This window comes from Salvelinus alpinus, chromosome 14 (assembly GCF_045679555.1).
Source record: "Salvelinus alpinus chromosome 14, SLU_Salpinus.1, whole genome shotgun sequence".
Taxonomy (NCBI): Eukaryota; Metazoa; Chordata; class Actinopteri; order Salmoniformes; family Salmonidae; genus Salvelinus; species Salvelinus alpinus.
Window position 1 is genome coordinate 43,166,379 of NC_092099.1, and position 27,500 is coordinate 43,193,878.

Here is a 27,500-nt window from a genome sequence, read left to right on the forward strand (position 1 = left end):
ATCTGGAATGGAACAGGTACATCTGGAATGGAACAGGTACATCTCACTATGGAACAGGTACATCTGGAATGGAACAGGTACATCTGGAATGGAACAGGTACATCTGGAATGGAACAGGTACATCTCACTATGGAACAGGTACATCTGGAATGGAACAGGTACATCTCACTATGGAACAGGTACATCTGGAATGGAACAGGTACATCTCACTATGGAACAGGTACATCTAGAATGGAACAGGTACATCTCACTATGGAACAGGTACATCTGGAATGGAACAGGTACATCTGGTATGGAACATGTACATCTCACTATGGAACAGGTACATCTGGAATGGAACAGGTACATCTCACTATGGAACAGGTACATCTGGAATGGAACAGGTACATCTCACTATGGAACAGGTACATCTGTATTGGAACAGGTACATCTAGAATGGAACAGGTACATCTCACTATGGAACAGGTACATCTGTAATGGAACAGGTACATCTCACTATGGAACAGGTACATCTGTAATGGAACAGGTACATCTCACTATGGAACAGGTACATCTAGAATGGAACAGGTACATCTGGAATGGAACAGGTACATCTCAGTATGGAACAGGTACATCTGGAATGGAACAGGTACATCTCACTATGGAACAGGTACATCTCACTATGGAACAGGTACATCTGGAATGGAACAGGTACATCTGGAATGGAACAGGTACATCTCAGTATGGAACAGGTACATCTGGAATGGAACAGGTACATCTCACTATGGAACAGGTACATCTCACTATGGAACAGGTACATCTGGAATGGAACAGATACATCTGGAATGGAACAGGTACATCTCACTATGGAACAGGTACATCTGGAATGGAACAGGTACATCTGGAATGGAACAGGTACATCTCACTATGGAACAGGTACATCTGGAATGGAACAGGTACATCTCACTATGGAACAGGTACATCTAGAATGGAACAGGTACATCTGGAATGGAACAGGTACATCTGGAATGGAACAGGTACATCTGGAATGGAACAGGTACATCTCACTATGGAACAGGTACATCTCACTATGGAACAGGTACATCTGGAATGGAACAGGTACATCTGGAATGGAACAGGTACATCTCAGTATGGAACAGGTACATCTGGAATGGAACAGGTACATCTGGAATGGAACAGGTACATCTCACTATGGAACAGGTACATCTGGAATGGAACAGGTACATCTGGAATGGAACAGGTACATCTGGAATGGAACAGGTACATCTCACTATGGAACAGGTACATCTGGAATGGAACAGGTACATCTCACTATGGAACAGGTACATCTGGAATGGAACAGGTACATCTCACTATGGAACAGGTACATCTAGAATGGAACAGGTACATCTCACTATGGAACAGGTACATCTGGAATGGAACAGGTACATCTGGTATGGAACATGTACATCTCACTATGGAACAGGTACATCTGGAATGGAACAGGTACATCTCACTATGGAACAGGTACATCTGGAATGGAACAGGTACATCTCACTATGGAACAGGTACATCTGTATTGGAACAGGTACATCTAGAATGGAACAGGTACATCTCACTATGGAACAGGTACATCTGTAATGGAACAGGTACATCTCACTATGGAACAGGTACATCTGTAATGGAACAGGTACATCTCACTATGGAACAGGTACATCTAGAATGGAACAGGTACATCTGGAATGGAACAGGTACATCTCAGTATGGAACAGGTACATCTGGAATGGAACAGGTACATCTCACTATGGAACAGGTACATCTCACTATGGAACAGGTACATCTGGAATGGAACAGGTACATCTGGAATGGAACAGGTACATCTCAGTATGGAACAGGTACATCTGGAATGGAACAGGTACATCTCACTATGGAACAGGTACATCTCACTATGGAACAGGTACATCTGGAATGGAACAGATACATCTGGAATGGAACAGGTACATCTCACTATGGAACAGGTACATCTGGAATGGAACAGGTACATCTGGAATGGAACAGGTACATCTCACTATGGAACAGGTACATCTGGAATGGAACAGGTACATCTCACTATGGAACAGGTACATCTAGAATGGAACAGGTACATCTGGAATGGAACAGGTACATCTGGAATGGAACAGGTACATCTGGAATGGAACAGGTACATCTCACTATGGAACAGGTACATCTCACTATGGAACAGGTACATCTGGAATGGAACAGGTACATCTGGAATGGAACAGGTACATCTCAGTATGGAACAGGTACATCTGGAATGGAACAGGTACATCTCACTATGGAACAGGTACATCTGGAATGGAACAGGTACATCTCACTATGGAACAGGTACATCTGTAATGGAACAGGTACATCTCACTATGGAACAGGTACATCTAGAATGGAACAGGTACATCTCACTATGGAACAGGTACATCTCACTATGGAACAGGTACATCTGGAATGGAACAGGTACATCTGGAATGGAACAGGTACATCTCACTATGGAACAGGTACATCTGTAATGGAACAGGTACATCTGTAATGGAACAGGTACATCTCAGTATGGAACAGGTACATCTCACTATGGAACAGGTACATCTGGAATGGAACAGGTACATCTGGAATGGAACAGGTACATCTGGAATGGAACAGGTACATCTCACTATGGAACAGGTACATCTCACTATGGAACAGGTACATCTGGAATGGAACAGGTACATCTCACTATGGAACAGGTACATCTGGAATGGAACAGGTACATCTCACTATGGAACAGGTACATCTGGAATGGAACAGGTACATCTGGAATGGAACAGGTACATCTCACTATGGAACAGGTACATCTGGAATGGAACAGGTACATCTCACTATGGAACAGGTACATCTGGAATGGAACAGGTACATCTCACTATGGAACAGGTACATCTGGAATGGAACAGGTACATCTCACTATGGAACAGGTACATCTGGAATGGAACAGGTACATCTGGAATGGAACAGGTACATCTCACTATGGAACAGGTACATCTGGAATGGAACAGGTACATCTGGAATGGAACAGGTACATCTGGTATGGAACAGGTACATCTCACTATGGAACAGGTACATCTGGAATGGAACAGGTACATCTCACTATGGAACAGGTACATCTGGAATGGAACAGGTACATCTGTAATGGAACAGGTACATCTGGTATGGAACAGGTACATCTCACTATGGAACAGGTACATCTCACTATGGAACAGGTACATCTGGAATGGAACAGGTACATCTCACTATGGAACAGGTACATCTCACTATGGAACAGGTACATCTCACTATGGAACAGGTACATCTGGAATGGAACAGGTACATCTGTAATGGAACAGGTACATCTGGTATGGAACAGGTACATCTCACTATGGAACAGGTACATCTGTAATGGAACAGGTACATCTCACTATGGAACAGGTACATCTGGAATGGAACAGGTACATCTCACTATGGAACAGGTACATCTGGAATGGAACAGGTACATCTGGAATGGAACAGGTACATCTGTAATGGAACAGGTACATCTGGTATGGAACAGGTACATCTCACTATGGAACAGGTACATCTGGAATGGAACAGGTACATCTCACTATGGAACAGGTACATCTGGAATGGAACAGGTACATCTCACTATGGAACAGGTACATCTGGAATGGAACAGGTACATCTGGAATGGAACAGGTACATCTGTAATGGAACAGGTACATCTGGTATGGAACAGGTACATCTCACTATGGAACAGGTACATCTGGAATGGAACAGGTACATCTCACTATGGAACAGGTACATCTCACTATGGAACAGGTACATCTGGAATGGAACAGGTACATCTGGAATGGAACAGGTACATCTGTAATGGAACAGGTACATCTCACTATGGAACAGGTACATCTAGAATGGAACAGGTACATCTGGAATGGAACAGGTACATCTCACTATGGAACAGGTACATCTGGAATGGAACAGGTACATCTCACTATGGAACAGGTATATCTGGAATGGAACAGGTACATCTCACTATGGAACAGGTACATCTCACTATGGAACAGGTACATCTGGAATGGAACAGGTACATCTCACTATGGAACAGGTACATCTGGAATGGAACATGTACATCTGGAATGGAACAGGTACATCTGGAATGGAACAGGTACATCTGTAATGGAACAGGTACATCTGGAATGGAACAGGTACATCTCACTATGGAACAGGTATATCTGGAATGGAACAGGTACATCTCACTATGGAACAGGTACATCTCACTATGGAACAGGTACATCTGGAATGGAACAGGTACATCTGGAATGGAACAGGTACATCTGGAATGGAACAGGTACATCTGGAATGGAACAGGTACATCTCAGTATGGAACAGGTACATCTCAGTATGGAACAGGTATGGAACAGGTACATCTGGAATGGAACAGGTACATCTCAGTATGGAACAGGTACATCTGGAATGGAACAGGTACATCTCAGTATGGAACAGGTACATCTAGAATGGAACAGGTACATCTCAGTATGGAACAGGTACATCTGGAATGGAACAGGTACATCTCAGTATGGAACAGGTACATCTAGAATGGAACAGGTACATCTCACTATGGAACAGGTACATCTGGAATGGAACAGGTACATCTCAGTATGGAACAGGTACATCTCAGTATGGAACAGGTACATCTGGAATGGAACAGGTACATCTCAGTATGGAACAGGTACATCTCACTATGGAACAGGTACATCTAGAATGGAACAGGTACATCTCACTATGGAACAGGTACATCTAGAATGGAACAGGTACATCTCACTATGGAACAGGTACATCTGGAATGGAACAGGTACATCTCACTATGGAACAGGTACATCTGGAATGGAACAGGTACATCTCACTATGGAACAGGTACATCTGGAATGGAACAGGTACATCTCACTATGGAACAGGTACATCTCAGTATGGAACAGGTACATCTCACTATGGAACAGGTACATCTAGAATGGAACAGGTACATCTGTAATGGAACAGGTACATCTCAGTATGGAACAGGTACATCTGGAATGGAACAGGTACATCTCAGTATGGAACAGGTACATCTGGAATGGAACAGGTACATCTCACTATGGAACAGGTACATCTCACTATGGAACAGGTACATCTGGAATGGAACAGGTACATCTCACTATGGAACAGGTACATCTAGAATGGAACAGGTACATCTGGAATGGAACAGGTACATCTGTAATGGAACAGGTACATCTCAGTATGGAACAGGTACATCTAGAATGGAACAGGTACATCTCACTATGGAACAGGTACATCTGGAATGGAACAGGTACATCTCACTATGGAACAGGTACATCTCACTATGGAACAGGTACATCTCAGTATGGAACAGGTACATCTCACTATGGAACAGGTACATCTAGAATGGAACAGGTACATCTGTAATGGAACAGGTACATCTCAGTATGGAACAGGTACATCTCACTATGGAACAGGTACATCTGGAATGGAACAGGTACATCTCAGTATGGAACAGGTACATCTCACTATGGAACAGGTACATCTGGAATGGAACAGGTACATCTCAGTATGGAACAGGTACATCTAGAATGGAACAGGTACGTCTAGAATGGAACAGGTACATCTGTAATGGAACAGGTACATCTCACTATGGAACAGGTACATCTAGAATGGAACAGGTACATCTGTAATGGAACAGGTACATCTCAGTATGGAACAGGTACATCTGGAATGGAACAGGTACGTCTAGAATGGAACAGGTACATCTGTAATGGAACAGGTACATCTCACTATGGAACAGGTACATCTAGAATGGAACAGGTACATCTGTAATGGAACAGGTACATCTCACTATGGAACAGGTACATCTGGAATGGAACAGGTACATCTCAGTATGGAACAGGTACATCTCAGTATGGAACAGGTACATTTGGAATGGAACAGGTACATCTCAGTATGGAACAGGTACATCTCACTATGGAACAGGTACATCTGGAATGGAACAGGTACATCTCAGTATGGAACAGGTACATCTCAGTATGGAACAGGTACATCTGGAATGGAACAGGTACGTCTAGAATGGAACAGGTACATCTGTATTGGAACAGGTACATCTCAGTAAGGAACAGGTACATCTGGAATGGAACAGGTACATCTCAGTATGGAACAGGTACATCTAGAATGGAACAGGTACATCTCACTATGGAACAGGTACATCTGGAATGGAACAGGTACATCTGTAATGGAACAGGTACATCTGTAATGGAACAGGTACATCTGTAATGGAACAGGTACATCTGGAATGGAACAGGTAGGTCTAGAATGGAACAGGTACATCTGTAATGGAACAGGTACATCTCAGTATGGAACAGGTACATCTAGAATGGAACAGGTACGTCTAGAATGGAACAGGTACATCTGTAATGGAACAGGTACATCTCACTATGGAACAGGTACATCTAGAATGGAACAGGTACATCTAGAATGGAACAGGTACATCTCAGTATGGAACAGGTACATCTGGAATGGAACAGGTACGTCTAGAATGGAACAGGTACATCTGTAATGGAACAGGTACATCTCACTATGGAACAGGTACATCTAGAATGGAACAGGTACGTCTAGAATGGAACAGGTACATCTGTAATGGAACAGGTACATCTCAGTATGGAACAGGTACATCTCACTATGGAACAGGTACATCTGGAATGGAACAGGTACATCTCAGTATGGAACAGGTACATCTGGAATGGAACAGGTACATCTGGAATGGAACAGGTACATCTCACTATGGAACAGGTACATCTGGAATGGAACAGGTACATCTCACTATGGAACAGGTACATCTCAGTATGGAACAGGTACATCTGTAATGGAACAGGTACATCTCAGTATGGAACAGGTACATCTGGAATGGAACAGGTACATTCAGTATGGAACAGGTACATCTGGAATGGAACAGGTACATCTAGAATGGAACAGGTACATCTAGAATGGAACAGGTACATCTGTAATGGAACAGGTACGTCTAGAATGGAACAGGTACATCTGTAATGGAACAGGTACATCTAGAATGGAACAGGTACATCTGTAATGGAACAGGTACATCTCACTATGGAACAGGTACATCTGGAATGGAACAGGTACGTCTAGAATGGAACAGGTACATCTGTAATGGAACAGGTACGTCTAGAATGGAACAGGTACATCTGTAATGGAACAGGTACATCTCACTATGGAACAGGTACATCTGGAATGGAACAGGTACATCTGGAATGGAACAGGTACATCTCACTATGGAACAGGTACATCTAGAATGGAACAGGTACGTCTAGAATGGAACAGGTACATCTGTAATGGAACAGGTACATCTCAGTATGGAACAGGTACATCTCACTATGGAACAGGTACATTTGGAATGGAACAGGTACATCTGGAATGGAACAGGTACATCTCACTATGGAACAGGTACATCTGGAATGGAACAGGTACATCTCACTATGGAACAGGTACATCTGGAATGGAACAGGTACATCTGGAATGGAACAGGTACATCTAGAATGGAACAGGTACATCTCACTATGGAACAGGTACATCTGGAATGGAACAGGTACATCTCACTATGGAACAGGTACATCTGGAATGGAACAGGTACATCTGGAATGGAACAGGTACATCTGACTATGGAACAGGTACATCTCAGTATGGAACAGGTACATCTCACTATGGAACAGGTACATCTCACTATGGAACAGGTACATCTCAGTATGGAACAGGTACATCTGAAATGGAACAGGTACATCTCACTATGGAACAGGTACATCTCACTATGGAACAGGTACATCTCACTATGGAACAGGTACATCTCACTATGGAACAGGTACATCTCAGTATGGAACAGGTACATCTGGAATGGAACAGGTACATCTCACTATGGAACAGGTACATCTGGAATGGAACAGGTACATCTCACTATGGAACAGGTACATCTCACTATGGAACAGGTACGTCTAGAATGGAACAGGTACATCTCACTATGGAACAGGTACATCTCAGTATGGAACAGGTACATCTCACTATGGAACAGGTACGTCTAGAATGGAACAGGTACATCTCACTATGGAACAGGTACATCTCACTATGGAACAGGTACATCTGGAATGGAACAGGTACATCTCACTATGGAACAGGTACATCTCACTATGGAACAGGTACATCTGGAATGGAACAGGTACATCTGGAATGGAACAGGTACATCTGGAATGGAACAGGTACATCTCACTATGGAACAGGTACATCTGGAATGGAACAGGTACATCTGGAATGGAACAGGTACATCTGTAATGGAACAGGTACATCTCACTATGGAACAGGTACATCTCACTATGGAACAGGTACATCTGGAATGGAACAGGTACATCTAGAATGGAACAGGTACATCTCACTATGGAACAGGTACATCTCACTATGGAACAGGTACACCTGGAATGGAACAGGTACATCTCACTATGGAACAGGTACATCTCACTATGGAACAGGTACATCTCACTATGGAACAGGTACGTCTAGAATGGAACAGGTACATCTCACTATGGAACAGGTACATCTCACTATGGAACAGGTACATCTCACTATGGAACAGGTACATCTCACTATGGAACAGGTACATCTCACTATGGAACAGGTACGTCTAGAATGGAACAGGTACATCTCACTATGGAACAGGTACATCTCACTATGGAACAGGTACATCTCACTATGGAACAGGTACATCTCACTATGGAACAGGTACATCTCACTATGGAACAGGTACATCTCACTATGGAACAGGTACGTCTAGAATGGAACAGGTACATCTCACTATGGAACAGGTACATCTCACTATGGAACAGGTACATCTCACTATGGAACAGGTACGTCTAGAATGGAACAGGTACATCTCACTATGGAACAGGTACATCTGGAATGGAACAGGTACATCTGGAATGGAACAGGTACATCTAGAATGGAACAGGTACATCTCACTATGGAACAGGTACATCTGGAATGGAACAGGTACATCTCACTATGGAACAGGTACATCTGGAATGGAACAGGTACATCTGGAATGGAACAGGTACATCTCACTATGGAACAGGTACATCTCAGTATGGAACAGGTACATCTCACTATGGAACAGGTACATCTCACTATGGAACAGGTACATCTCAGTATGGAACAGGTACATCTGAAATGGAACAGGTACATCTCACTATGGAACAGGTACATCTCACTATGGAACAGGTACATCTCACTATGGAACAGGTACATCTCACTATGGAACAGGTACATCTCAGTATGGAACAGGTACATCTGGAATGGAACAGGTACATCTCACTATGGAACAGGTACATCTGGAATGGAACAGGTACATCTAGAATGGAACAGGTACATCTCACTATGGAACAGGTACATCTAGAATGGAACAGGTACATCTCACTATGGAACAGGTACATCTGAAATGGAACAGGTACATCTCACTATGGAACAGGTACATCTCACTATGGAACAGGTACATCTCACTATGGAACAGGTACATCTCACTATGGAACAGGTACATCTCAGTATGGAACAGGTACATCTGGAATGGAACAGGTACATCTCACTATGGAACAGGTACATCTGGAATGGAACAGGTACATCTCACTATGGAACAGGTACATCTCACTATGGAACAGGTACGTCTAGAATGGAACAGGTACATCTCACTATGGAACAGGTACATCTCAGTATGGAACAGGTACATCTCACTATGGAACAGGTACGTCTAGAATGGAACAGGTACATCTCACTATGGAACAGGTACATCTCACTATGGAACAGGTACATCTGGAATGGAACAGGTACATCTCACTATGGAACAGGTACATCTCACTATGGAACAGGTACATCTGGAATGGAACAGGTACATCTGGAATGGAACAGGTACATCTGGAATGGAACAGGTACATCTCACTATGGAACAGGTACATCTGGAATGGAACAGGTACATCTGGAATGGAACAGGTACATCTGTAATGGAACAGGTACATCTCACTATGGAACAGGTACATCTCACTATGGAACAGGTACATCTGGAATGGAACAGGTACATCTAGAATGGAACAGGTACATCTCACTATGGAACAGGTACATCTCACTATGGAACAGGTACATCTGGAATGGAACAGGTACATCTCACTATGGAACAGGTACATCTCACTATGGAACAGGTACATCTCACTATGGAACAGGTACGTCTAGAATGGAACAGGTACATCTCACTATGGAACAGGTACATCTCACTATGGAACAGGTACATCTCACTATGGAACAGGTACATCTCACTATGGAACAGGTACATCTCACTATGGAACAGGTACGTCTAGAATGGAACAGGTACATCTCACTATGGAACAGGTACATCTCACTATGGAACAGGTACATCTCACTATGGAACAGGTACATCTCACTATGGAACAGGTACATCTCACTATGGAACAGGTACATCTCACTATGGAACAGGTACGTCTAGAATGGAACAGGTACATCTCACTATGGAACAGGTACATCTCACTATGGAACAGGTACATCTCACTATGGAACAGGTACGTCTAGAATGGAACAGGTACATCTCACTATGGAACAGGTACATCTCACTATGGAACAGGTACATCTCACTATGGAACAGGTACATCTCACTATGGAACAGGTACATCTGGAATGGAACAGGTACATCTCACTATGGAACAGGTACATCTCACTATGGAACAGGTACATCTGGAATGGAACAGGTACATCTCACTATGGAACAGGTACATCTGGAATGGAACAGGTACATCTCACTATGGAACAGGTACATCTCACTATGGAACAGGTACATCTGGAATGGAACAGGTACATCTCACTATGGAACAGGTACATCTCACTATGGAACAGGTACATCTCACTATGGAACAGGTACATCTAGAATGGAACAGGTACATCTCACTATGGAACAGGTACATCTGGAATGGAACAGGTACATCTCACTATGGAACAGGTACATCTCACTATGGAACAGGTACATCTGGAATGGAACAGGTACCTCTGGAATGGAACAGGTACATCTGGAATGGAACAGGTACATCTCACTATGGAACAGGTACATCTGGAATGGAACAGGTACATCTGGAATGGAACAGGTACATCTCACTATGGAACAGGTACATCTGGAATGGAACAGGTACATCTAGAATGGAACAGGTACATCTGGAATGGAACAGGTACATCTGTAATGGAACAGGTACATCTCAGTATGGAACAGGTACATCTGGAATGGAACAGGTACATCTCACTATGGAACAGGTACATCTAGAATGGAACAGGTACATCTCACTATGGAACAGGTACATCTAGAATGGAACAGGTACATCTGGAATGGAACAGGTACATCTCACTATGGAACAGGTACATCTGGAATGGAACAGGTACATCTCACTATGGAACAGGTACATCTGGAATGGAACAGGTACATCTGGAATGGAACAGGTACATCTCACTATGGAACAGGTACATCTGGAATGGAACAGGTACATCTGGAATGGAACAGGTACATCTGGAATAGAACAGGTACATCTCAGTATGGAACAGGTACATCTGGAATGGAACAGGTACATCTGGAATGGAACAGGTACATCTGGAATGGAACAGGTACATCTGGAATAGAACAGGTACATCTCACTATGGAACAGGTACATCTGGAATGGAACAGGTATATCTAGAATGGAACAGGTACATCTCAGTATGGAACAGGTACATCTGGAATGGAACAGGTACATCTGGAATGGAACAGGTACATCTGGAATGGAACAGGTACATCTGGAATGGAACAGGTACATCTGGAATGGAACAGGTACATCTGGAATGGAACAGGTACATCTAGAATGGAACAGGTACATCTGGAATGGAACAGGTACATCTCAGTATGGAACAGGTACATCTGGAATGGAACAGGTACGTCTAGAATGGAACAGGTACATCTGGAATGGAACAGGTACATCTCAGTATGGAACAGGTACATCTGGAATGGAACAGGTACATCTAGAATGGAACAGGTACATCTGTAATGGAACAGGTACATCTCAGTATGGAACAGGTACATCTCACTATGGAACAGGTACATCTCACTATGGAACAGGTACATCTGGAATGGAACAGGTACATCTGGAATGGAACAGGTACATCTCAGTATGGAACAGGTACATCTGGAATGGAACAGGTACGTCTAGAATGGAACAGGTACATCTGGAATGGAACAGGTACATCTCAGTATGGAACAGGTACATCTGGAATGGAACAGGTACATCTAGAATGGAACAGGTACATCTGGAATGGAACAGGTACATCTAGAATGGAACAGGTACATCTCACTATGGAACAGGTACATCTGGAATGGAACAGGTACATCTCACTATGGAACAGGTACATCTCACTATGGAACAGGTACATCTGGAATGGAACAGGTACATCTGGAATGGAACAGGTACATCTGGAATGGAACAGGTACATCTCACTATGGAACAGGTACATCTGGAATGGAACAGGTACATCTGGAATGGAACAGGTACATCTCACTATGGAACAGGTACATCTGGAATGGAACAGGTACATCTAGAATGGAACAGGTACATCTGGAATGGAACAGGTACATCTGTAATGGAACAGGTACATCTCAGTATGGAACAGGTACATCTGGAATGGAACAGGTACATCTCACTATGGAACAGGTACATCTAGAATGGAACAGGTACATCTCACTATGGAACAGGTACATCTAGAATGGAACAGGTACATCTGGAATGGAACAGGTACATCTCACTATGGAACAGGTACATCTGGAATGGAACAGGTACATCTCACTATGGAACAGGTACATCTGGAATGGAACAGGTACATCTGGAATGGAACAGGTACATCTCACTATGGAACAGGTACATCTGGAATGGAACAGGTACATCTCACTATGGAACAGGTACATCTGGAATGGAACAGGTACATCTGGAATGGAACAGGTACATCTGGAATAGAACAGGTACATCTCAGTATGGAACAGGTACATCTGGAATGGAACAGGTACATCTGGAATGGAACAGGTACATCTGGAATGGAACAGGTACATCTGGAATAGAACAGGTACATCTCACTATGGAACAGGTACATCTGGAATGGAACAGGTATATCTAGAATGGAACAGGTACATCTCAGTATGGAACAGGTACATCTGGAATGGAACAGGTACATCTGGAATGGAACAGGTACATCTGGAATGGAACAGGTACATCTGGAATGGAACAGGTACATCTGGAATGGAACAGGTACATCTGGAATGGAACAGGTACATCTAGAATGGAACAGGTACATCTGGAATGGAACAGGTACATCTCAGTATGGAACAGGTACATCTGGAATGGAACAGGTACGTCTAGAATGGAACAGGTACATCTGGAATGGAACAGGTACATCTCAGTATGGAACAGGTACATCTGGAATGGAACAGGTACATCTAGAATGGAACAGGTACATCTGGAATGGAACAGGTACATCTGTAATGGAACAGGTACATCTCAGTACTGAACAGGTACATCTCACTATGGAACAGGTACATCTCACTATGGAACAGGTACATCTGGAATGGAACAGGTACATCTGGAATGGAACAGGTACATCTCAGTATGGAACAGGTACATCTGGAATGGAACAGGTACGTCTAGAATGGAACAGGTACATCTGGAATGGAACAGGTACATCTCAGTATGGAACAGGTACATCTGGAATGGAACAGGTACATCTAGAATGGAACAGGTACATCTGGAATGGAACAGGTACATCTGTAATGGAACAGGTACATCTCAGTATGGAACAGGTACATCTAGAATGGAACAGGTACGTCTAGAATGGAACAGGTACATCTGTAATGGAACAGGTACATCTCACTATGGAACAGGTACATCTCACTATGGAACAGGTACATCTAGAATGGAACAGGTACATCTGTAATGGAACAGGTACATCTCAGTATGGAACAGGTACATCTGGAATGGAACAGGTACATCTCACTATGGAACAGGTACATCTCACTATGGAACAGGTACATCTGGAATGGAACAGGTACATCTGGAATGGAACAGGTACATCTCACTATGGAACAGGTACATCTGGAATGGAACAGGTACATCTGGAATGGAACAGGTACATCTGGAATGGAACAGGTACATCTCACTATGGAACAGGTACATCTGGAATGGAACAGGTACATCTGTAATGGAACAGGTACATCTCACTATGGAACAGGTACATCTCACTATGGAACAGGTACATCTGGAATGGAACAGGTACATCTAGAATGGAACAGGTACATCTCAGTATGGAACAGGTACATCTCACTATGGAACAGGTACATCTCACTATGGAACAGGTACATCTGGAATGGAACAGGTACATCTAGAATGGAACAGGTACATCTCACTATGGAACAGGTACATCTCACTATGGAACAGGTACATCTCACTATGGAACAGGTACGTCTAGAATGGAACAGGTACATCTCACTATGGAACAGGTACATCTCACTATGGAACAGGTACATCTCACTATGGAACAGGTACATCTCACTATGGAACAGGTACATCTCACTATGGAACAGGTACGTCTAGAATGGAACAGGTACATCTCACTATGGAACAGGTACATCTCACTATGGAACAGGTACATCTCACTATGGAACAGGTACATCTCACTATGGAACAGGTACATCTCACTATGGAACAGGTACATCTCACTATGGAACAGGTACATCTGGAATGGAACAGGTATATCTAGAATGGAACAGGTACATCTCAGTATGGAACAGGTACATCTGGAATGGAACAGGTACATCTGGAATGGAACAGGTACATCTGGAATGGAACAGGTACATCTGGAATGGAACAGGTACATCTGGAATGGAACAGGTACATCTGGAATGGAACAGGTACATCTAGAATGGAACAGGTACATCTGGAATGGAACAGGTACATCTCAGTATGGAACAGGTACATCTGGAATGGAACAGGTACGTCTAGAATGGAACAGGTACATCTGGAATGGAACAGGTACATCTCAGTATGGAACAGGTACATCTGGAATGGAACAGGTACATCTAGAATGGAACAGGTACATCTGGAATGGAACAGGTACATCTGTAATGGAACAGGTACATCTCAGTATGGAACAGGTACATCTCACTATGGAACAGGTACATCTCACTATGGAACAGGTACATCTGGAATGGAACAGGTACATCTGGAATGGAACAGGTACATCTCAGTATGGAACAGGTACATCTGGAATGGAACAGGTACGTCTAGAATGGAACAGGTACATCTGGAATGGAACAGGTACATCTCAGTATGGAACAGGTACATCTGGAATGGAACAGGTACATCTAGAATGGAACAGGTACATCTGGAATGGAACAGGTACATCTAGAATGGAACAGGTACATCTCACTATGGAACAGGTACATCTGGAATGGAACAGGTACATCTCACTATGGAACAGGTACATCTCACTATGGAACAGGTACATCTGGAATGGAACAGGTACATCTGGAATGGAACAGGTACATCTGGAATGGAACAGGTACATCTCACTATGGAACAGGTACATCTGGAATGGAACAGGTACATCTAGAATGGAACAGGTACATCTGGAATGGAACAGGTACATCTGTAATGGAACAGGTACATCTCAGTATGGAACAGGTACATCTGGAATGGAACAGGTACATCTCACTATGGAACAGGTACATCTAGAATGGAACAGGTACATCTCACTATGGAACAGGTACATCTAGAATGGAACAGGTACATCTGGAATGGAACAGGTACATCTCACTATGGAACAGGTACATCTGGAATGGAACAGGTACATCTCACTATGGAACAGGTACATCTGGAATGGAACAGGTACATCTGGAATGGAACAGGTACATCTCACTATGGAACAGGTACATCTGGAATGGAACAGGTACATCTCACTATGGAACAGGTACATCTGGAATGGAACAGGTACATCTGGAATGGAACAGGTACATCTGGAATAGAACAGGTACATCTCAGTATGGAACAGGTACATCTGGAATGGAACAGGTACATCTGGAATGGAACAGGTACATCTGGAATGGAACAGGTACATCTGGAATAGAACAGGTACATCTCACTATGGAACAGGTACATCTGGAATGGAACAGGTATATCTAGAATGGAACAGGTACATCTCAGTATGGAACAGGTACATCTGGAATGGAACAGGTACATCTGGAATGGAACAGGTACATCTGGAATGGAACAGGTACATCTGGAATGGAACAGGTACATCTGGAATGGAACAGGTACATCTGGAATGGAACAGGTACATCTAGAATGGAACAGGTACATCTGGAATGGAACAGGTACATCTCAGTATGGAACAGGTACATCTGGAATGGAACAGGTACGTCTAGAATGGAACAGGTACATCTGGAATGGAACAGGTACATCTCAGTATGGAACAGGTACATCTGGAATGGAACAGGTACATCTAGAATGGAACAGGTACATCTGGAATGGAACAGGTACATCTGTAATGGAACAGGTACATCTCAGTACTGAACAGGTACATCTCACTATGGAACAGGTACATCTCACTATGGAACAGGTACATCTGGAATGGAACAGGTACATCTGGAATGGAACAGGTACATCTCAGTATGGAACAGGTACATCTGGAATGGAACAGGTACGTCTAGAATGGAACAGGTACATCTGGAATGGAACAGGTACATCTCAGTATGGAACAGGTACATCTGGAATGGAACAGGTACATCTAGAATGGAACAGGTACATCTGGAATGGAACAGGTACATCTGTAATGGAACAGGTACATCTCAGTATGGAACAGGTACATCTAGAATGGAACAGGTACGTCTAGAATGGAACAGGTACATCTGTAATGGAACAGGTACATCTCACTATGGAACAGGTACATCTCACTATGGAACAGGTACATCTAGAATGGAACAGGTACATCTGTAATGGAACAGGTACATCTCAGTATGGAACAGGTACATCTGGAATGGAACAGGTACATCTCACTATGGAACAGGTACATCTCACTATGGAACAGGTACATCTGGAATGGAACAGGTACATCTGGAATGGAACAGGTACATCTCACTATGGAACAGGTACATCTGGAATGGAACAGGTACATCTGGAATGGAACAGGTACATCTGGAATGGAACAGGTACATCTCACTATGGAACAGGTACATCTGGAATGGAACAGGTACATCTGGAATGGAACAGGTACATCTGTAATGGAACAGGTACATCTCACTATGGAACAGGTACATCTCACTATGGAACAGGTACATCTGGAATGGAACAGGTACATCTAGAATGGAACAGGTACATCTCAGTATGGAACAGGTACATCTCACTATGGAACAGGTACATCTCACTATGGAACAGGTACATCTGGAATGGAACAGGTACATCTCACTATGGAACAGGTACATCTGGAATGGAACAGGTACATCTGGAATGGAACAGGTACATCTGGAATAGAACAGGTACATCTCAGTATGGAACAGGTACATCTGGAATGGAACAGGTACATCTGGAATGGAACAGGTACATCTGGAATGGAACAGGTACATCTGGAATAGAACAGGTACATCTCACTATGGAACAGGTACATCTGGAATGGAACAGGTATATCTAGAATGGAACAGGTACATCTCAGTATGGAACAGGTACATCTGGAATGGAACAGGTACATCTGGAATGGAACAGGTACATCTGGAATGGAACAGGTACATCTGGAATGGAACAGGTACATCTGGAATGGAACAGGTACATCTGGAATGGAACAGGTACATCTAGAATGGAACAGGTACATCTGGAATGGAACAGGTACATCTCAGTATGGAACAGGTACATCTGGAATGGAACAGGTACGTCTAGAATGGAACAGGTACATCTGGAATGGAACAGGTACATCTCAGTATGGAACAGGTACATCTGGAATGGAACAGGTACATCTAGAATGGAACAGGTACATCTGGAATGGAACAGGTACATCTGTAATGGAACAGGTACATCTCAGTACTGAACAGGTACATCTCACTATGGAACAGGTACATCTCACTATGGAACAGGTACATCTGGAATGGAACAGGTACATCTGGAATGGAACAGGTACATCTCAGTATGGAACAGGTACATCTGGAATGGAACAGGTACGTCTAGAATGGAACAGGTACATCTGGAATGGAACAGGTACATCTCAGTATGGAACAGGTACATCTGGAATGGAACAGGTACATCTAGAATGGAACAGGTACATCTGGAATGGAACAGGTACATCTGTAATGGAACAGGTACATCTCAGTATGGAACAGGTACATCTAGAATGGAACAGGTACGTCTAGAATGGAACAGGTACATCTGTAATGGAACAGGTACATCTCACTATGGAACAGGTACATCTCACTATGGAACAGGTACATCTAGAATGGAACAGGTACATCTGTAATGGAACAGGTACATCTCAGTATGGAACAGGTACATCTGGAATGGAACAGGTACATCTCACTATGGAACAGGTACATCTCACTATGGAACAGGTACATCTGGAATGGAACAGGTACATCTGGAATGGAACAGGTACATCTCACTATGGAACAGGTACATCTGGAATGGAACAGGTACATCTGGAATGGAACAGGTACATCTGGAATGGAACAGGTACATCTCACTATGGAACAGGTACATCTGGAATGGAACAGGTACATCTGTAATGGAACAGGTACATCTCACTATGGAACAGGTACATCTCACTATGGAACAGGTACATCTGGAATGGAACAGGTACATCTAGAATGGAACAGGTACATCTCAGTATGGAACAGGTACATCTCACTATGGAACAGGTACATCTCACTATGGAACAGGTACATCTGGAATGGAACAGGTACATCTAGAATGGAACAGGTACATCTCACTATGGAACAGGTACATCTCACTATGGAACAGGTACATCTCACTATGGAACAGGTACGTCTAGAATGGAACAGGTACATCTCACTATGGAACAGGTACATCTCACTATGGAACAGGTACATCTCACTATGGAACAGGTACATCTCACTATGGAACAGGTACATCTCACTATGGAACAGGTACGTCTAGAATGGAACAGGTACATCTCACTATGGAACAGGTACATCTCACTATGGAACAGGTACATCTCACTATGGAACAGGTACATCTCACTATGGAACAGGTACATCTCACTATGGAACAGGTACATCTCACTATGGAACAGGTACATCTGGAATGGAACAGGTATATCTAGAATGGAACAGGTACATCTCAGTATGGAACAGGTACATCTGGAATGGAACAGGTACATCTGGAATGGAACAGGTACATCTGGAATGGAACAGGTACATCTGGAATGGAACAGGTACATCTGGAATGGAACAGGTACATCTGGAATGGAACAGGTACATCTAGAATGGAACAGGTACATCTGGAATGGAACAGGTACATCTCAGTATGGAACAGGTACATCTGGAATGGAACAGGTACGTCTAGAATGGAACAGGTACATCTGGAATGGAACAGGTACATCTCAGTATGGAACAGGTACATCTGGAATGGAACAGGTACATCTAGAATGGAACAGGTACATCTGGAATGGAACAGGTACATCTGTAATGGAACAGGTACATCTCAGTATGGAACAGGTACATCTCACTATGGAACAGGTACATCTCACTATGGAACAGGTACATCTGGAATGGAACAGGTACATCTGGAATGGAACAGGTACATCTCAGTATGGAACAGGTACATCTGGAATGGAACAGGTACGTCTAGAATGGAACAGGTACATCTGGAATGGAACAGGTACATCTCAGTATGGAACAGGTACATCTGGAATGGAACAGGTACATCTAGAATGGAACAGGTACATCTGGAATGGAACAGGTACATCTAGAATGGAACAGGTACATCTCACTATGGAACAGGTACATCTGGAATGGAACAGGTACATCTCACTATGGAACAGGTACATCTCACTATGGAACAGGTACATCTGGAATGGAACAGGTACATCTGGAATGGAACAGGTACATCTGGAATGGAACAGGTACATCTCACTATGGAACAGGTACATCTGGAATGGAACAGGTACATCTAGAATGGAACAGGTACATCTGGAATGGAACAGGTACATCTGTAATGGAACAGGTACATCTCAGTATGGAACAGGTACATCTGGAATGGAACAGGTACATCTCACTATGGAACAGGTACATCTAGAATGGAACAGGTACATCTCACTATGGAACAGGTACATCTAGAATGGAACAGGTACATCTGGAATGGAACAGGTACATCTCACTATGGAACAGGTACATCTGGAATGGAACAGGTACATCTCACTATGGAACAGGTACATCTGGAATGGAACAGGTACATCTGGAATGGAACAGGTACATCTCACTATGGAACAGGTACATCTGGAATGGAACAGGTACATCTCACTATGGAACAGGTACATCTGGAATGGAACAGGTACATCTGGAATGGAACAGGTACATCTGGAATAGAACAGGTACATCTCAGTATGGAACAGGTACATCTGGAATGGAACAGGTACATCTGGAATGGAACAGGTACATCTGGAATGGAACAGGTACATCTGGAATAGAACAGGTACATCTCACTATGGAACAGGTACATCTGGAATGGAACAGGTATATCTAGAATGGAACAGGTACATCTCAGTATGGAACAGGTACATCTGGAATGGAACAGGTACATCTGGAATGGAACAGGTACATCTGGAATGGAACAGGTACATCTGGAATGGAACAGGTACATCTGGAATGGAACAGGTACATCTGGAATGGAACAGGTACATCTAGAATGGAACAGGTACATCTGGAATGGAACAGGTACATCTCAGTATGGAACAGGTACATCTGGAATGGAACAGGTACGTCTAGAATGGAACAGGTACATCTGGAATGGAACAGGTACATCTCAGTATGGAACAGGTACATCTGGAATGGAACAGGTACATCTAGAATGGAACAGGTACATCTGGAATGGAACAGGTACATCTGTAATGGAACAGGTACATCTCAGTACTGAACAGGTACATCTCACTATGGAACAGGTACATCTCACTATGGAACAGGTACATCTGGAATGGAACAGGTACATCTGGAATGGAACAGGTACATCTCAGTATGGAACAGGTACATCTGGAATGGAACAGGTACGTCTAGAATGGAACAGGTACATCTGGAATGGAACAGGTACATCTCAGTATGGAACAGGTACATCTGGAATGGAACAGGTACATCTAGAATGGAACAGGTACATCTGGAATGGAACAGGTACATCTGTAATGGAACAGGTACATCTCAGTATGGAACAGGTACATCTAGAATGGAACAGGTACGTCTAGAATGGAACAGGTACATCTGTAATGGAACAGGTACATCTCACTATGGAACAGGTACATCTCACTATGGAACAGGTACATCTAGAATGGAACAGGTACATCTGTAATGGAACAGGTACATCTCAGTATGGAACAGGTACATCTGGAATGGAACAGGTACATCTCACTATGGAACAGGTACATCTCACTATGGAACAGGTACATCTGGAATGGAACAGGTACATCTGGAATGGAACAGGTACATCTCACTATGGAACAGGTACATCTGGAATGGAACAGGTACATCTGGAATGGAACAGGTACATCTGGAATGGAACAGGTACATCTCACTATGGAACAGGTACATCTGGAATGGAACAGGTACATCTGGAATGGAACAGGTACATCTGTAATGGAACAGGTACATCTCACTATGGAACAGGTACATCTCACTATGGAACAGGTACATCTGGAATGGAACAGGTACATCTAGAATGGAACAGGTACATCTCAGTATGGAACAGGTACATCTCACTATGGAACAGGTACATCTCACTATGGAACAGGTACATCTGGAATGGAACAGGTACATCTAGAATGGAACAGGTACATCTCACTATGGAACAGGTACATCTCACTATGGAACAGGTACATCTCACTATGGAACAGGTACGTCTAGAATGGAACAGGTACATCTCACTATGGAACAGGTACATCTCACTATGGAACAGGTACATCTCACTATGGAACAGGTACATCTCACTATGGAACAGGTACATCTCACTATGGAACAGGTACGTCTAGAATGGAACAGGTACATCTCACTATGGAACAGGTACATCTCACTATGGAACAGGTACATCTCACTATGGAACAGGTACATCTCACTATGGAACAGGTACATCTCACTATGGAACAGGTACATCTCACTATGGAACAGGTACGTCTAGAATGGAACAGGTACATCTCACTATGGAACAGGTACATCTCACTATGGAACAGGTACATCTCACTATGGAACAGGTACGTCTAGAATGGAACAGGTACATCTCACTATGGAACAGGTACATCTCACTATGGAACAGGTACATCTCAGTATGGAACAGGTACATCTCACTATGGAACAGGTACATCTCACTATGGAACAGGTACATCTGGAATGGAACAGGTACATCTCACTATGGAACAGGTACATCTCACTATGGAACAGGTACATCTGGAATGGAACAGGTACATCTCACTATGGAACAGGTACATCTGGAATGGAACAGGTACATCTCACTATGGAACAGGTACATCTCACTATGGAACAGGTACATCTGGAATGGAACAGGTACATCTCACTATGGAACAGGTACATCTCACTATGGAACAGGTACATCTCACTATGGAACAGGTACATCTAGAATGGAACAGGTACATCTCACTATGGAACAGGTACATCTGGAATGGAACAGGTACATCTCACTATGGAACAGGTACATCTCACTATGGAACAGGTACATCTGGAATGGAACAGGTACATCTCACTATGGAACAGGTACATCTGGAATGGAACAGGTACATCTGGAATGGAACAGGTACATCTCACTATGGAACAGGTACATCTGGAATGGAACAGGTACATCTAGAATGGAACAGGTACATCTGGAATGGAACAGGTACATCTGTAATGGAACAGGTACATCTCAGTATGGAACAGGTACATCTGGAATGGAACAGGTACATCTCACTATGGAACAGGTACATCTAGAATGGAACAGGTACATCTCACTATGGAACAGGTACATCTAGAATGGAACAGGTACATCTGGAATGGAACAGGTACATCTCACTATGGAACAGGTACATCTGGAATGGAACAGGTACATCTCACTATGGAACAGGTACATCTGGAATGGAACAGGTACATCTGGAATGGAACAGGTACATCTCACTATGGAACAGGTACATCTGGAATGGAACAGGTACATCTCACTATGGAACAGGTACATCTGGAATGGAACAGGTACATCTGGAATGGAACAGGTACATCTGGAATAGAACAGGTACATCTCAGTATGGAACAGGTACATCTGGAATGGAACAGGTACATCTGGAATGGAACAGGTACATCTGGAATGGAACAGGTACATCTGGAATAGAACAGGTACATCTCACTATGGAACAGGTACATCTGGAATGGAACAGGTATATCTAGAATGGAACAGGTACATCTCAGTATGGAACAGGTACATCTGGAATGGAACAGGTACATCTGGAATGGAACAGGTACATCTGGAATGGAACAGGTACATCTGGAATGGAACAGGTACATCTGGAATGGAACAGGTACATCTAGAATGGAACAGGTACATCTGGAATGGAACAGGTACATCTGGAATGGAACAGGTACATCTGGAATGGAACAGGTACATCTCAGTATGGAACAGGTACATCTGGAATGGAACAGGTACGTCTAGAATGGAACAGGTACATCTGGAATGGAACAGGTACATCTCAGTATGGAACAGGTACATCTGGAATGGAACAGGTACATCTAGAATGGAACAGGTACATCTGGAATGGAACAGGTACATCTGTAATGGAACAGGTACATCTCAGTATGGAACAGGTACATCTAGAATGGAACAGGTACGTCTAGAATGGAACAGGTACATCTGTAATGGAACAGGTACATCTCACTATGGAACAGGTACATCTCACTATGGAACAGGTACATCTAGAATGGAACAGGTACATCTGTAATGGAACAGGTACATCTCAGTATGGAACAGGTACATCTGGAATGGAACAGGTACGTCTAGAATGGAACAGGTACATCTGTAATGGAACAGGTACATCTCACTATGGAACAGGTACATCTAGAATGGAACAAGTACGTCTAGAATGGAACAGGTACATCTGTAATGGAACAGGTACATCTCAGTATGGAACAGGTACATCTGGAATGGAACAGGTACATCTCACTATGGAACAGGTACATCTGGAATGGAACAGGTACATCTCACTATGGAACAGGTACATCTGGAATGGAACAGGTACATCTCACTATGGAACAGGTACATCTCACTATGGAACAGGTACATCTGGAATGGAACAGGTACATCTGGAATGGAACAGGTACATCTCACTATGGAACAGGTACATCTGGAATGGAACAGGTACATCTGGAATGGAACAGGTACATCTCACTATGGAACAGGTACATCTAGAATGGAACAGGTACATCTCACTATGGAACAGGTACATCTGGAATGGAACAGGTACATCTCACTATGGAACAGGTACATCTCACTATGGAACAGGTACATCTGGAATGGAACAGGTACATCTGGAATGGAACAGGTACATCTGTAATGGAACAGGTACATCTCACTATGGAACAGGTACATCTCACTATGGAACAGGTACATCTGGAATGGAACAGGTACATCTGGAATGGAACAGGTACATCTGGAATGGAACAGGTACATCTCACTATGGAACAGGTACATCTGGAATGGAACAGGTACATCTCACTATGGAACAGGTACATCTCACTATGGAACAGGTACATCTGGAATGGAACAGGTACATCTAGAATGGAACAGGTACATCTCACTATGGAACAGGTACATCTCACTATGGAACAGGTACATCTCACTATGGAACAGGTACATCTCACTATGGAACAGGTACATCTGGAATGGAACAGGTACATCTAGAATGGAACAGGTACATCTGGAATAGAACAGGTACATCTGGAATGGAACAGGTACATCTGGAATGGAACAGGTACATCTGGAATGGAACAGGTACATCTCACTATGGAACAGGTACATCTCAGTATGGAACAGGTACATCTCACTATGGAACAGGTACATCTGGAATGGAACAGGTACATCTCACTATGGAACAGGTACATCTCAGTATGGAACAGGTACATCTAGAATGGAACAGGTACATCTCACTATGGAACAGGTACATCTCAGTATGGAACAGGTACATCTCACTATGGAACAGGTACATCTCAGTATGGAACAGGTACATCTAGAATGGAACAGGTACATCTCACTATGGAACAGGTACATCTCAGTATGGAACAGGTACATCTCACTATGGAACAGGTACATCTCAGTATGGAACAGGTACATCTCACTATGGAACAGGTACATCTCACTATGGAACAGGTACATCTGGAATGGAACAGGTACATCTCACTATGGAACAGGTACATCTCAGTATGGAACAGGTACATCTAGAATGGAACAGGTACATCTCACTATGGAACAGGTACATCTCAGTATGGAACAGGTACATCTGGAATGGAACAGGTACATCTCACTATGGAACAGGTACATCTGGAATGGAACAGGTACATCTCAGTATGGAACAGGTACATCTAGAATGGAACAGGTACATCTCACTATGGAACAGGTACATCTGAAATGGAAGAAAATGGAAAATTTTGTATTTCTTGCCTTCCAAAGGGTGCATCACAGTACAAACGTTACTAGCTATGTACTAACACATCACACACAATCATTTATAATAATAATTTGTTAAATATCTCAAATACCCCTTTTCTCTCTCTCTCACTCTTTCCTCGCTGTGTCCATCTCCGTCCTCTCTCTCTGTCTCCATAGTCGAGTTGGTTTCTACGTTAGCACCTTCCAGAGTATGGCTGGCTTTGAGGAGAAGTTCCACAAGGAGATGGGGAAGGTGAGTCTGATGGCTTGATGTTGTTTTAATCAACAAGTCCATTAATTAATATGGATACCTTGTTTTCTTTCTCTCACTTCGCTACTTCTCTATCATCTCTCTATCCCCCGCCCTCTCTCTCTCTCTCTCTCTCTCTCTCTCTCTCTCTCTCTCTCTCTCTCTCTCTCTCTCTCTCTCTCTCTCTCTCTCTCTCTCTCTCTCTCTCTCTCTCCGTCACACCGTATGCAGCTCGACCAGAATCTGTACGATATTCTTGTCAAACTGGAGAAACAGGACATGTCTGGGTGAGTTTCTGTCATTGTATTACATAGTATACCTTTCCTTGTATATAATATATGATGAGAATATGATATTTAAGAATTAAACTGAACAATTATATTCAAATTTTGCTGATGACTTCACAGAATTTAAAATGAATTGTTCCCAACCCTGCAGTGAACACTATTAAACGTATGCCCAGTACAAAGTCTTCAGATTACAGCTGGTCAATAAAACTTGGATACACAAAAACAATTACAATGCAATATAATGTTATTATCCGTTATGGGGAAATGTAGTGAATTTTGTCTAGATTAAATGAATGCCAACCACCCCTACAGCAAGGCAACAGGTAACGGCGGTGCACGGACGTTGTTGCGAGCTCGGAGGAGGTAACCAAGGCAGAAGCCCTGTCTGACTAAACTCATGTGTTTGTCCGTCCTCTGTCTCTGGTTCAGTGTCTGAGATCAGTGCTGCTTGGTTGGTTGTTACTGTTATTCACATGGTAAACAGAGAGACTTTTAGAGTCCCAAACAGCTCCTCAAGTTCCCCCATCTTCTTTGTGCTCTTTGCCAACTCCAAACATGGCATGACAATGAGTGACATGGAGTTGGCATGATGGCACAAACAGACTCTGGCACTCAGGCTACCCCTTGTTTCACTCATTTGACGTATTCCAGAACTAGGACACGTGATTCAACCAATGAAGGGCTTTGGTGATTTAGTTGAACAGTTGAATCAGGTTGGCTTGTACTAGAATACGTCAAATAAGTCGAACTGGCTGAGGTAACCTCGTCCCGAGGCTCAACTGCTTTGACAGAGTGCTATGACAGAGCCCGGTTGGTGGAGGAGATGTACACCGCTTTAGAGTATCTGCAGTTGTATAGACTGTCAGTCTGCCTTCACTGTTCGCTATAACATAA

At 43.2% G+C, this 27,500-nt stretch overlaps 1 protein-coding gene across 3 annotated transcripts in view; it reads left to right on the plus strand.

The window, feature by feature from the left end:
* LOC139538931 (myc box-dependent-interacting protein 1) overlaps positions 1 to 27,500 on the plus strand; it is an 89,127-nt gene that overhangs the window by 33,400 nt on the left and 28,227 nt on the right. For 2 of the 3 annotated variants that reach the window (XM_071341513.1, XM_071341515.1), the window contains exons 9-11: positions 26,244 to 26,319; positions 26,548 to 26,603; positions 26,919 to 26,969. In XM_071341513.1, the coding sequence (XP_071197614.1) occupies positions 26,244 to 26,319; positions 26,548 to 26,603; positions 26,919 to 26,969 (183 nt within the window). The remainder of the gene's footprint in view (positions 1 to 26,243; positions 26,320 to 26,547; positions 26,604 to 26,918; positions 26,970 to 27,500) is intronic. The other variant, XM_071341514.1, reaches the window with a different exon arrangement.